Genomic DNA, 14,556 nt, shown 5'->3' with positions numbered 1-14,556 from the left:
CTGAGTGCTGCAACTACCGAAGCCCATGTGTCTAGAGCCTGTGCTCTGCGACAAGAGAAGCCACCGCAACGAGAATCCCGCGCACTGCAACGAAGAGTAGCCCCCTCTTGCAGCAACTAGAGAAAGCCCGCGCGCAGCAACGAAGACCCAAAGCGGCCAAAAAAAACCCAAAAAAGCAAGGAATAACCTCCCCCAAATTAACAATCATCTGTATTTCCTGTAGAGACAAGAAAATTGAATGTGCAGTTGACTGATGTTTTATTTGATTAATTTCCTTCTTTTTAAATGAAGACTGACCTCCTGTAAATATATTCGAGGACCTCTGATAACAATAAATATGGTTTACCTGAGATCTATCCAGGTATTCCACTAGGCTCCACTCATGCTTAGCTTAGTTATTCTTTTTTTTTTTCAATTATAAAAAAATACATTAGTTCAAAATACACATCAACTTACTGAGCTAATTCCTGTTTGGACCAGAGAAGAAACACCAGATACTTCCAAAGAATATAGTATTTCCATCATAGGTAATGAATAGACCATGAGGTTTCTCATCTAAGAAAAACAGGACAGCAATTAATGTCTTAGGTCAATATAAACCTATGAGCACAAGACAGCACTTCACAATCCAGGGCATAGATTAAAACACCTGATACGAAGTTAAGTGCAAAAAATAAGTAAATCTGTTACTGTATTATTTAAATGTTACATAGAAAATTATGTTCTATCCTACCTTTTAAATCTGTTAAATGAAAATCCACGTACCTGGAGTCCATTCTACAATTTGTTTTTAAGGCAAATGTAATTCCTCAGTGCCAGAACTACATTAAGTATCACTATAATAAACATTTTCTTATAGACATTTTTATTCCTGAAATGCTCCAATTACAATGTGGAGCTGAGATTTATACCTTTTTTTTTTTTAATGAGAAAAAAGGGCTCTGCAGGGTTATTTCTGATCTGTCAAGTACCTGTGTGAACTAAGAGCTAATACACTGTGAGTACTACTTAACAACTAGTACTCCTATGTTAATGCTATTTCTAACACATAATATGGACGAATGTGATATAAATTTTCCAATACCTTCTTATTAGTAGCAGTTGTCAGAGCTACTAACTTGAGATTTGTAATCCCTTGCCTGAAAGAGAAAAGAAGGTTTAAGTGAATCAAAGAAGCCAACTGCTAGACATAAGCTAAGTCAAAGTGATATCCTTGTATAAAAGTTAAAATTAATTCACACAGAAGATACTGAACTTGACTTCTGAATGTTTATGGCCCAGACTCACACTCTTTCTAACACATTCACATGGAGGTTTTTGTGTTGCCTATTTGTTCTCAATGAATTTGGCTAACAATGAAATGGTCTTTACCCTGTCAGTCTGTTCACAGTGTTATCTAGAATGTAACACATAAGAAATGATCTGAACAGAACCAGGCAAGAAACCTGGTTCTAACAGAAGGGAAATCAATATGAGCGTCATAATGTACCACGTGACTGATGAAGGTGAATCTGCTTCTGTGGTGAGAAGAAAGTCTTCTATGTGAAGGGAGGGCCAGTTCCATATGGGAGTTAGGGTGTAAATATCCCATAAGCTCAGCACGTTCTGCAAAAGAGACATTTCATTGATACGTCCTCTTAACGACTAAAAATTTACATTTTGGAATCTATCTTTTGATACGTAACTGAAATAAAGCACATTACACAAGGTAGTAATCTACCCTGGCTAAAGTCCTTGTCTTTGTTAAGTTCGACAAAATTTCTGTTGTTAAACTTAACACCAAGTGAAAATACTTAAGGGGAAGTATCAGAAACATACATTGGTATCAAGAACAAAAAGTAGATTGTCTATCAGCTGGAACTTCTTTGCACCTACAAAAGAGAAAACAAGGTGTGTAAGGACTATGTTTCTGGGTTACATATAGCCATATTTAAAATAGTAAACTAACATATTTATAGAAAGGCAGAACTACCCTTAAAAAAGAAGTTCCCATTCCCATTTATTCCTGTTTCTCTACTTTTTTGTAGGATCACTAAAACGTAAAACCTCCCAAAATGAAGGGTAACAATTGCAACACGTTAAGAAGCCAAATACACGGACAATCATCAGACTAAGCTGGCTTGTTTCCAAGGTTTGGTAAAACGGCTCATATGCCAGACTTAGTGTACTGGCATGAAAACGACAACTCACAAGTACCAAAAGTAGTTTCATTAACTGATTTTACCTTCAATAATCTCTGCATCAATAACACTCTTAACGGTCATCCCTTTCCTAGAAGAATCTGGTTCCCATTTTGAGAATGCACAATTACCAGTTCCCTACAGAAGTGAAAATAGTATGTCAATTACAAACTTGGGTCTAGATCTGAATTCTCCTCCAAGTAGAAACATCTAAGTTGTACATGTGACTAATTTCAAAATATATTTATATATTCAAGCCCAGCTAGCTCTTATCATCTAGTTCCTCTCTTAGTTTGTTTTCAACAGAACAGAATGGAAAAAACAGCAAAGTCCTGCTGTACACTGTTACCACATGAACATTTAATAAGGAGGAGGCATATTCAGCAACTCACTCTAGAGACATCAGGTAAGCTTCAAGACCTCCTCCAGCATTACAAGATAAAGATAACCTTTGATGAAGTATTTTCATGAAAATAACTACTAATATTTGAAAACAATTCATAAGTATTCGTTTCAAATTATTTGAAACCCTCATGAAATACTGAACTAGATACACAAAACGGGGAAAAGTGACTGCTTCTTAACATATTATATAAATTTGGCAAGTAAAAATGTTGTAAATGCTGTAATAATATAATTCAATATAGAATTTCTGCCTACTCCTTGAATATAATATTAGATGTTTTGTTTGCTGCTGTTGTTTTTGCCTACACTCATAATTGAAAGACATGCTAAATGTCAGGTAGAGATTAGTGAAAATAAAGATGCAATATTTTTTCCAACACAGAGACTTAGTTATACTTGTTGAGTTAATTTTATGACCTTCATTTTATAATTTCCCTGTTTCTGTTATACAGTACAAATTAATACGTAACTTTACCAAAACTATGTTTTAATGAAGAAACATTTCAGAAAAAAAGCCCAAAATTTTATTAAAAAAAGAGAATTACCCCAATTATCACAGGGATTTCGCTTGCTAAATCACCAGCCACAAGATTGAGACAACCAAGGGTATGACAATTTTCAGTAGAAATAAAACTGGACTTGATTTGTCCTTGTAACTGCAAGATTTAAAAAATAAGAATGTTATATATATGCTCCATAGTCCAAATTCCTTGGAAAGACTGATAAAAAATCAGTTTAAATCAACAGCTATAAATGTATTTTTTAAAATAGGAATGTTATTAAAATGCTTTATCATGCTAATTCCCAAAATATCAACCATTAGACAATTATGCAGAAACACTTCCCTAAACTGACATTAAATCTAAGTTTCAAGAAGACAATGTGGTTTTGTCTTCTTACCTTTTTTGCCGTATGGAAGTCTACCTTTTCAATCGCTGCATGAAAAAGAGAAAGTAGGCTAAATTTACACTATAACCTATAAAATACGTATGAATCTTCCCTTTTGTGTCAAGGTTAAATTACATATAATCTAGTAAGAGGAATACTGGTCAGAAATTCATAAGGTGCTGGTGACTTTTCAGTTTTGCCCTTGACCAATGAAATAAACTGTGATGACATGTCATACTCAGGGCACCAGACAGGCTGCCTTACGGTCCCTACAGTGTCTGTCCACACCTTCCCTTAAAAGGTTCTTCCTACTAAGATGGTCTTCTCCCTGCTCCAACTCTCCTATTCAAGCTCTGAAGTCCTACCTGTGAAGTCTTCATCACTTTGCACTCCCTTTTGTAAGAGCTGTTTCACTTGTCTGGCTCCTTCATTAAACTACAGAGAACCTTGTATCTTAAATCTCATTGTATCCCCAGAACTTGGCACATTCTTAGCACAGAGTAGATCTTTAAAAAGTATTTGTTGGGGCTTCCCTGGTGGCACAGTGGTTCAGAGTCCACCTGCCGATGCAGGGGACACGGGTTCGTGCCCCGGTCCGGGAAGATCCCACTTGCCGCGGAGCGGCTGGGCCTGTGAGCCATGGCCGCTGAGCCTGCGCATCTGGAGCCTGTGCTCCGCAACAGGAGAGGCCACAACAGCGAGAGGCCCGCGTATCGCAAAAAAAAAAAAAAAATTTGTTGAATACGTGCCCGGAATCAATTCCTCAATCTCTGCCGGCTCAGAGGGATGTATGGTCCACACCACTCACTTAGTACACACTCTAGATTATTGCCTTGTATTGTTAACACTTACAAAATCATTTCAGTTTCCAGGTTCATTCATTCCATCAAAAAGTATTTATTACTATGCTAGCGTAACTCCTGTCTCCCCAACTAAGTTGTAAAGTCCTTGAAGACTATAAATAAATATGTCTTCAGATTCTGTTGTAGCCCTAACTGTGGAGAATAAGTATATTATGAATACTTTAAAGTATACCCAATATCATAGAATGTAGTTAAACTAAAATATTCTTAAAGAGTCTATTTTAAAATTTACCTGGAAAACTAATAAGAAATATTGCTGCAAATCAGTAATAAGAAAATAATACATTACTTACCTTGTTGAATTTTTACAAGCTGAAGGTTTGTAATACAAAAAAATCCATTGTTTGTAAGAAGCAGCATATAATAGGTACCTATTAAAATAAAATCAAGCCAGCTTCTTTAAAAGGCACATGATATAAAATTTAAACCAGGGTCCGGATCTAGCTTAAAAGTATGTCCATTTGCTCATTTAAAGTCTAATAATAAAATAACACAGTAACAATACAAAGCTTATTTACAAAGAATTGGTAAGTTATTTGCAAAAACAATGTTAACTTCTTTGAAACTTCTATAAACCAAATTTCATTTGCCAGAAAAAAAGAAACTCAGATATATGAAAATAAATTAAGGACCAGTTAACATTTGTTAAAAAGAAATATGATAAATACACTGAAACCCATAAGAACATATTAAAAGAATATTAGGTCTCCCTGATAATCTATAGAACTCTCAAAACTGTAAAAAGTTTAGGATATTATACTTAAGAAGAGTACATTTAAGCCTCTGAAAAGAGCTAAAATCGAAAACTTGTTTTTTAAAATAATATTAATTGCATCCCTGGAAAGTTTAACATTTTGTAGGTAACACCAATTAATTTACATAATATATTAACTATAAATCTGATTTTTTGACTGGGTATTAATAAGAAGACATTAAAAAAAGAAATTAAAATCACTTACCTTCATTTGAACTATCTTTCTCAATAACAAGATTCCGGTAAGTACACTGATTTTCATCATTAGCTTTCTGAACAAAAGCCTAATTGCAAATTAATTTCAAATGATAAGATTAAACCCAGAAAATTACAGTCAAGGATTATATTCTTTAAACTCTAGGGATATCAATTATCATTAGCAATAATTCTGCCTATATTCCAAACATTTTAGTTTTCAAATGGAAAACTATTTACAAGCTTCCTGCAAAAATGTTTATTTTCAATACAAAACTGTTTTGGGCAAGTATACTATCTTCAAATCATACTTTTTCAATTTTGCATTTATTTCATATGTTTTGTGGATGAAAAATGTTGCCTGCCATATTAGCAAACAAAGGATGCTGCGACCATCAAGCCAAGAGGGAACTCAGGATGGAGATAAACAGGCTGCCCACTGTCAAGCCATCAGCCATTGCAGCAACTCCCAACTGTGCATCCTGAGGGGACTCAGGATGGAAAAGCACAGGATACTGGCCCTAAGACAGCAAAGGTGTATATCAAAGGAATAATTTCAATGAGCCCAGACTCTTGCATCTTCCATACATAGAAAACGCTAAATTTATTAACCCGATATACCTGCTTTTCTTTAACAGTAATCTTTTGATGTTCTGACTACCTGGTCTCCCTTGCAAAACTCCTATGTATCCTGGCTCCTCCCTCACCTCTTCAGAGCTGTCCCTCAGAGCATCTGAGAGGCTGCCTCCTGGGCTTGAAGTTCTCAGAAAGTCTGCCCAATAAAACATAATTCTCAACTTTTAGGTTGTGCACTTTTTTTTCAGACAGTTTCTAAGGTATGATTCTTAAATTCAATGTAAAGAAACATTATTATTTTAATTTAGGCCACAAATCAAGTAATGCTTTGCTAGAGCTTTAGCTTTCTAAAAGATAATTTAGAATTTAGATAATGAAGATGAAAAACATAACAGGGTCTTACATTGGTGAGTAATGTTTGCTTTGATGTTACATGAATAAGATGTAAGTTGCCACTTCTCTCCCCAACCAGAAGAAACTTTCCTTCTTGACATAGGCCAACCACATCCACTTCAGTATCTGAAAATTTCAAGTCAAAGTTACAAGCTTCCTCTGAAAATGTTCATTTTCAACACAAAATATTGCAAGTTTTGTTATTAAAAGTCAACTCTTTTAAGCTTCTTTTAAATATTTCATGAAAGTAGTGACTAATGTAAAAATGAATGCTACTGACTCTTTGTCAACAAATATTTGCTGAGCACTTAGTATACGCTAAGCACTGTTCTAGGTCTTTGGCATATATCTGAGAATAATAACAAGAGTCCCACCTTCATAGAGCTCAAATTCTAAGGCAGAAATAGATGATAAACAGTCAGCATAGTAATCAAATTGTATGACATACACAAAGGTGATACATTCTCTGGAAAAAAGAAAAAGTAGAGCAGCGAAAGAGAACTCAGAAGAGCCATGCAGTATCAGGTGGAGTGCTCAGGAGAACCCCCTTTGATAAGGTGAGATTTGAACAAAGACTTGAAGGAGGTAAGGAAGTTATTGCTTGCACACAGCAAGAAGGCCAGGGGGAATGACATGGAGATCGGGAGGGAAAGACTAAGAGATAAAAGCAGTAACATGTAAATTGCTTATAACTAAAATTATTCAGCAGCAATATCTTTATACAAAAGTATTATATGTAGGGACTTCCCTGGTGGCACAGTAGTTAAGAATCCGCCTGCCAATGCAGGGGACAACAGGTTTGATCCCTGCTCTGGGAAGATCCCACATGCCGTGAAGTAACTAAGCCCATGCGCCACAACTACTGAGCCTGTGCTCTACAGCGCATGAGCCACAACTACTGAAGCCCACGTGCTGCAACTACTGAAGCCCACGTGCCTAGAGCCCATGCTCCGCAACAAGAGAAGCCACTGCAATGAGAAGCCTGCGCACCGCAACGAAGAGTAGCCCCCGCTTGCTGCAACAACAGAAAGCCCATGCACAGCAACAAAGACCCAACGCAGCCAAAAATAAATAAACAAACAAATTTATTTTAAAAAAAGTATTATATGTAAAACACAGCCTCACTTTTAATTGGTGAAATTGGTGAAACTGTGAATCTTGGGGACCCATCAGGGTAGATGCGTTAAGATTCCACAAAATATCGGTTTCTCTCCTGCAAACTGTGATCAAGATTTTGTTCTTATGTGCATACCTTCTAATTCCTTTTCATCTACGTTCTTTTTAAAAATAATTAATTAATTTTCAGCTGTTCTTACGCAAACACTTCAATAACCATCTGTCTCTCAAAATTTCAGAAAAAAATTCATAATACTATCACCTATTTTCCAGCATAATCACTGACTGTCTGTCCCTTAATTTACTCTGAAGCCCATACTTGCATATACACACTTAAAGCCCTTTAACTCAATAAAGAATTAATTCATGAGTACTTTTAAAAAACTTTTTATAGTGCTAAAAGTATTCAAATTATCTGTTGATGGTATTGAAATTATGTACAAGATTCAGGAACTTAAACATAATTGGGCTCAGCTGTTTTCTACAGTATTCTAACACAAAAACCACGCAAATAAATTGCTGCTTTCCATGTATGTTTTCCCTTAGATTTATTGAGAGAAGGGATCATCTCAGTACCCGTTCCGTCTGGTACTCAGCACAAGGCACTCAAGATTAATTTCTTGAAATTAGTGTAATTTTGAATCTTATAAATAATGGAGTAAAGAAAAGGCAATACTGTAGAAATTGGTAGCAAGATATAGATGACTTCCAATTTACTTTACTGAATTACATTAGACTTACCAAATATAAGATGCAATTGAAGCAATCTACAAATACTGTCCAACAGTATCACTGATTGGTCCGCTACAATAATAAACCCATCACTTAAGCTGCATGCTTGTAGTTTTGGATTTAATGAGGCCTGTGGGAGGGAAAAGCAGGACTAAAATAAAACATTTTTATACATGTTTAACAATACCTATCAATAGTATCACCACAGTCACAATCACCCAAGTTTAAAACTTCACCTAGGGCTTCCCTGGTGGTGCGGTGGTTGAGAGTCCGCCTGCCAATGCAGGGGACACGGGTTCATGCCCTGGTCTGGGAGGATCCCACATGCCGCGGAGCGGCTGGGCCCGTGAGCCATGGCCGCTGAGCCTGCGCGTCCGGAGCCTGTGCTCGGCAACGGGAGAGGCCACGGCGGTGAGAGGCCCGCGTACCGCAAAAAAAAAAAAAACAAAAAAACTTCACCTAATAGGCCTTCTTTCTTTAGCCCATATATCTAATTAGTCAAGCTTTTCTTTGTATGATATATATATCTAATTAGTCAAGCTTTTCTTTGTATGATATATCCTGAATCCATTCAGAGCCAAGAACAGGGAAATAGTCCAGGGTTGCTAGAACAGGGCAAAGGATTCGAAAGTACAAGTCTTTGTTTCCTAAGGGCCGAGCTTATGCCCGGAGAAGCCAGCAGGCATTAACGTAAATGAATGAACCAATACTGGCATAAAGTCTCAGGGTCTGGGAAACAACAGGGAGCAGGACTGTGAACTGGAGGGCACGAGGCCCCACATAAACTAAAGAGAGCAGAGTCAGCCAGATGAATGCCCTGTGGAAATGCGATCCTGGCATGGCCACAGCTTCCAATTTACCAAGAAAATCTGGATCTTTATGTGAAATATTCTAATTTTTAAATATTGGCAACTAAGTCAACATTTTAAAAAACACAATGCAAGCCAAATATGAGTCTCCTGTTTGTAGCTTCTATTGATTAGAACTTCCCACATATAATCTTTTTTTAAATTAATTAATTAATTTTTAGTTGCACTGTGTCTTTGTTGCTGTGTACGGGCTTTCTCTAGTTGTGGTGAGTGGCGGCTGCTCTTTGTTGCGGTGCAAGGGCTTCTCATTGCAGTCTTCTCTTGTGAAGCACAGGCTCTAGGTACATGGGCTTCAGTAGTCGTGGCACACGGGCTCATTAGCTGCAGCTCGCAGGCTCCAGAGCACAGGTTCAGCAGTTGTGGTGCACAGGCTTACTTGATCCATGACATGTGGGATCTTCCTGGACCAGGGCTTGAACCCGTGTCCCCTGCATTGGCAGGTGGGTGCTTAACCACTGCGCCACCAGGGAAGCCCTCCACACATAATCTTGAAGCCGTCAGATAGCTCAGTAGTTGAGAAGGCTGTCACTTACTAGCTGAGTAATCTCAAGCAAATGCCTCAACTGACTCTCTGGTAAAGCTGGAATAATAATAATAATAATAATGCCTACAACGCTGGCTGGTATGGAGATTCAATGAATTAATTCATGTAAAGGGCTTAGAAGGGAACCTTGCCTGTAGCATATGCTGGGATAAATGTTAATTACTCTTAATCTTCTCTGACAAACTAAGCCAATCAACTCATTTTATACCTGTTTCAATGGTCACCTTCTGCAGGTGTAACTTTTGAAAACTACATTCTGATCCCTCTTATATATATATTTTTTAATAAATTTTATTTATTTATTTATTTGTTTATGGCTACATTGGGTCTTCGTTGCTGCATGCAGGCTTTCTCTAGTTGCGGCAAGCAGGGGCTACTCTTTGTTGTGGTGCACAGGCTTCTCATTGAGGTGACTTCTCTTGTTGCAGAGCACGGGCTCTAGGTGTGCGGGCTTCCATAGTTGTGGCATGCAGCCTCAGCAGTTATGGCTTGCGGGCTCTAGAGCGCAGGCTCAGTAGTTGTGGCACACAAGCTTAGTTGCTCTGCAGCACGTGGGATCTTCCCAGATCCGGGCTCGAACCCGTATCTCCTGCATTGGCAGGCGGATTCTTAACCACTGCGCCACCAGGGAAGCCCCTGATCCCACTTATACTCTTAACTTGCTTCTTCAACTAGTGAAAAGTTACACCAAAGTGTCGCAAAGAAGAAACTGTGCCACATGTCCTAGGGGTCTATCCAGGCTGTATTCTTTGCCTGGACTGCTCTTCCCCCTCTTCTTTTTAAGACTTTTTTTGGCCGTGCCGGGAGGCTTGTGGGATTTTAATTTCCCAACTGAGGATTGAACCCGGTCCCTTGGCAGTGAGAGTGCAGAGTCCTCACCACTGGACCACCAGGCAATTCCCAAGACTTTAATTTTTAAGAGCAGTTTTACGTTCATAGCAAAATTGAAGGGGAACTATAGAGATGTCCCACATAGCCCTGTGTTCCACACATGCATAGCCTCCCACATTGTCAATGTTCCTCGCAATTGATGAACCTACATTGACACATTATAATCACCCAAAGTCCACGGTTTACATTACAGTTCACTCTTGGTGTTGTACATTCTGTGGTACACACATCTAGCATTATGGTCTCATACAGAATATTTTCTCTACCCGAAAATCCTCTGGGCTCTGCCTAGTCAACCTTCCCTCCAACCCCCAAACCCTGGCAACCGCTGATCTTTTTTTCACTGTCTTTTCATTTTCCAGAATGTTATAGAGTTGGAATCAAACAGTATTGTTTGATCAAACAGGTTGTTTACTCCTTGTGTGAGTTTTAGCAGATTGTGTTTTTCAAGGACTTGGTCCAGTTCATTAGGCTATCAAATTTGTGGGCATTGAGATGTTCATAATATTCCTTGATTATCCTTTTAATGTCCACAGAATCTGTGGTGATGCCCCCTCTTTTATTCCTGATATTAGTAATTTATGTCTTCCCTCTTTTTTCTTAGTTATCCTGGCTGGTGGCTTATAGATTTTATTCATGTTTTCAAAGAACCAGCTTTTGGTTTCATTGATTTTCTCCATTGATTTCTTATTTTCAATTTCATTAATTTTTGCTCTCTTGTTATTTCTTTCTTTCTTTTAAAAAAGATTTTATTTATTTATTTATTTGGCTGCAGTGGGTCTTAGTTGCGGCATGTTGGATCTAGTTCCCTGACCAGGGATCGAACCCGTGCCCCCTGAATTGGAAGCATGGAGTCTTAACCACTGGACCACCAGGGAAAGTCCATCTTCTTTTTCAGGTTTCCTAACTTGAAACTTAGATTATTGATTTTAGATTTTTCTTTTTTTCTAATATATGCATTCAATTTCCCTCTAAGCACTTTTGCTGCATTCCACATATTTTGGTAAGCTGTGCTTTCATTTTCCCTGTTTTTTCTTAAGGCCCAAGTCAGGTGCTAGTTTATGAAATGCTCCTTAAATTGTCCCAACCCACAGTGAGCTCTCCATCCTCTGAATTCCTACTGCATTTACTGTCTGTACCATTCATTTGGTAGTTCTCATATACTGACTTGCACATCTAGATAGATATCTTTTATTGCTTGTGTCCTGTCTGCCTAACTTTAAGGAAAGATCCTAAAGAGAAGAGATAATGTTACCTTACCAAGGGCCTAGCATGGGTTGTGAACATAGCATTTGCTACAAGTAATGCCCCAAGCTAATAACAAATGGAATTTTAGTTGTTAACTGAATTCAAAGCTCAATACACACTATTACTTTTCAACAGTAGCCCTCAGAGATCAAGTGGCCTGGGCCACTTCCATCTTTTAAGGCTGCTGGTAATATTAAAAAAATAAAGAAATACCACTTTCTCATTACAGAACTTATGGTATTCTTTACCCTTTTGCCTTAACAAATAAACAATTTAATGCCAAAGAACATAATTTATCTGTATTACTCATAAAAATTATAAATCCTGTGACTTTTAAATGCCACAAAGCAGTAAAGGCTGACAACAGGATACAAGCTGAATAAAGAATGATTTTTTTAAAAATCCCTATTGGCCAGTGTCTCTGAATGCTCATTTGAAGAAAAGTCAAAAGCCTACACTTGAGGCCATTTGTGAATAAGGTTCCCCAGAGGAGGCCCTGCCTTTCTAGCCCTAGAAAATACAAATCTTGTCTGGTCTCTTCTCCTTTCTTTTACACTTTTTTTTCTTAATTAGAGAACTAAACATTACGTTAACTTACTATGGGAAGTAGAGGAATCCTGGGCTATAATACTGTGACAGAAGATCATTTGCACTTTCTCTAAAAGAAACTTTTGTTTATCACGACCATCAAAATTTTAACAAAAGCAAATTACTAAGAAAGCAAATCAAAGATAAAAAACTAAGAGCAGGGCTTCCCTGGTGGCCCAGTGGTTGAGAGTCTGCCTTCCGATGCAGGGGACACGGGTTCGTGCCCCGGTCCGGGAAGATCCCACAAGCCGCAGAGTGGCTGGGCGCGTGAGCCAAGGCTGCTGAGCCTGCACGTCCGGAGCCTGTGCTCCGCGACGGGAGAGGCCACAACAGTGAGAGGCCCGCGTACCAGCAAAAAAACAAAAACTAAGAGCAATATTTTCTGTAAAAGGCAGAGAATACGGTTTCAAGCCTGGTGTGAGAATGGTGGAATAGTTATTAAAAGAAGAAAGTTAAAATATAGAAAGAAATTCATGGAAAGGATAATCTCAACCTCAGTAGAGTGCTTAACTCAGGGGTGGAGTATGAGAAGAGCCCGGGATCAGGAACGGCCTCCAGGGCTTGCTTCGATTCTATTGGTAATGTTTTACTTCCTAAGCTGGTGGTGGATATTCTTTGTATCATTTTATATACATCTGTATGTCTAAAATGTCAAGAGGAGCTATGAAAAATTCAGGTTTGGAATACTGACCATAAGGTGATGCAGGGGGAATTCAGATGGAAATTTCCAGTGATCTGATACTGAACTTTGATTCCCTGAGAAAGGACTATACTCATTTATAAAACATTTACCACGTGGCTACTAGTCTTACTAAACACTCAGTAAAAATTTTGTGAATGAAAACAGTCCGCGTCATAACCATTACCTTTTCGGAGGAGATCTTCACTAGTAAATCTACTTGATATAAAGCAGTTCCATGTTCTTTTCTTGAACCAACACTTAGGTACCCACTTCCTGTATCATCATTTGTTAGCAGCTCAATATCATTCCACATATTTCTGAAATTGTTTTCCTGAGACAGGAACCACTGCCTTCCCTGTGACAACATGTAAAATTAGGCCAAATTTTATTGTTGCATAGACTCCAGTTCCTTGGGAAATGAAAATGCTTTATCCCCCCCCTCAAATATACATATGCACACACACATCAATAAGTAAAGACTTCTCTGTCTTTGTGTTATTTCTGTGGTCACTAGACACTTTGGATCAATAAGATACATGGAACTAGTGCTATGGTTATCTCTAGAGAAGAACATATTTGTTTAGGGACACAAGGAAACAATTCCAATCTTACCAATCTGTCCTAGAGCTTCTAGTGTTTTGTGTGCCTAGCTGAAATTATAACAAGTTTTCATTTGGAAAAAACCTTTAACCAATATAGCAATAAATAGTGAAGGCTCTGAAGTCAGACTGTCTGGGATATCTTAGAATGGTAAGGTTCCAGATGAACTTAAAAAAAAAAATGACCATTCATGTTTCCAGTATTGTTATTCAATAAATGAAAATGTTAAGGAGAGGAAGAAAAAATTGCACTAGGCTTCTGACTGGACCAAAGAGTATATTTGTAACCTTTCGAGTCACTTAACTATCTCATCAGCAAGGACTTATATAACTCATTTCATTGGATATGGGTAGGCATAGAATACGAAAATGAAAAACAATCCTTGGATCAAGACTAGTGGGGAACAATAACCAAATAATTACAGTTGCTTTGGTAAGTGCTCGCAGAAATATGTTTTTAAATCTTTGGAAGGTACAGTACAGGGAAGAAATGATTTTTGACTTGGTGTTCTTTCACATTTACTAAGCTGCTTGTACGTAGCTGGAAAGGTCACTATGAGTTTCAAACATTCACAAAACAATGCTTCATTCATGGCAAGCACTCAATTTAAGTGTTATCTAATTCACTACTGTTATTCGTGGAAGCAGGTAACATTTTGGTGAGAAACTTAAGGTCACAGGAGCTTTTTTTTTTTAACTTTTTTTTTTCCCCCCACAGGAGCTTTTTAAATATAGGAAAAGAGTTCTTACTAGGAGTGTAAGCAAGGGCACAAAAACAAAGTATGTTAGAATACACGATTTTAGTGGCTGTGTTTGGGTGGGAGTTGGGAGAAGATTAAGACAGGTTGGAGTGAATACTTTTATGGGGCTCAGAGTCCCATATCTGTAAAAATAGAGAAATATCATCAGCCTCCCAGGTCTGTCACACTCACTCATTTGACAAACGTTTATTGAATGCCTACTACGTGTCAGGCACTGTTCTAGGAGCTGGGAATACAGCTGTGAAGAAGACAGAAAAGGTCTTTGTCATTAT

At 37.9% G+C, this 14,556-nt stretch overlaps 1 protein-coding gene across 1 annotated transcript in view; it reads right to left on the bottom strand.

The window, feature by feature from the left end:
- The window catches only part of KNTC1 (kinetochore associated 1), a 66,212-nt gene extending 52,975 nt beyond the window's left edge, over positions 1-13,237 (bottom strand). Inside the window, exons 1-12 of the mRNA XM_060121113.1 lie at positions 13,109-13,237; positions 8,112-8,232; positions 6,265-6,380; positions 5,296-5,374; positions 4,630-4,707; positions 3,486-3,520; positions 3,131-3,241; positions 2,225-2,318; positions 1,819-1,871; positions 1,490-1,605; positions 1,085-1,139; positions 457-555 (exon numbers count right to left, since the gene is read on the bottom strand). Coding sequence (XP_059977096.1) covers positions 457-555; positions 1,085-1,139; positions 1,490-1,605; positions 1,819-1,871; positions 2,225-2,318; positions 3,131-3,241; positions 3,486-3,520; positions 4,630-4,707; positions 5,296-5,374; positions 6,265-6,380; positions 8,112-8,232; positions 13,109-13,237 — 1,086 coding nt within the window. The remainder of the gene's footprint in view (positions 1-456; positions 556-1,084; positions 1,140-1,489; positions 1,606-1,818; positions 1,872-2,224; positions 2,319-3,130; positions 3,242-3,485; positions 3,521-4,629; positions 4,708-5,295; positions 5,375-6,264; positions 6,381-8,111; positions 8,233-13,108) is intronic.
- Between the last annotated feature and the right edge of the window lie 1,319 nt (positions 13,238-14,556).

The sequence above is a fragment of the Lagenorhynchus albirostris genome, chromosome 14 (assembly GCF_949774975.1).
Source record: "Lagenorhynchus albirostris chromosome 14, mLagAlb1.1, whole genome shotgun sequence".
In the NCBI taxonomy this organism is placed as follows: Eukaryota; Metazoa; Chordata; class Mammalia; order Artiodactyla; family Delphinidae; genus Lagenorhynchus; species Lagenorhynchus albirostris.
The sequence above is the reverse complement of the archived record's forward strand: the minus strand, read 5'-3'. Positions and strand labels throughout refer to the sequence as shown.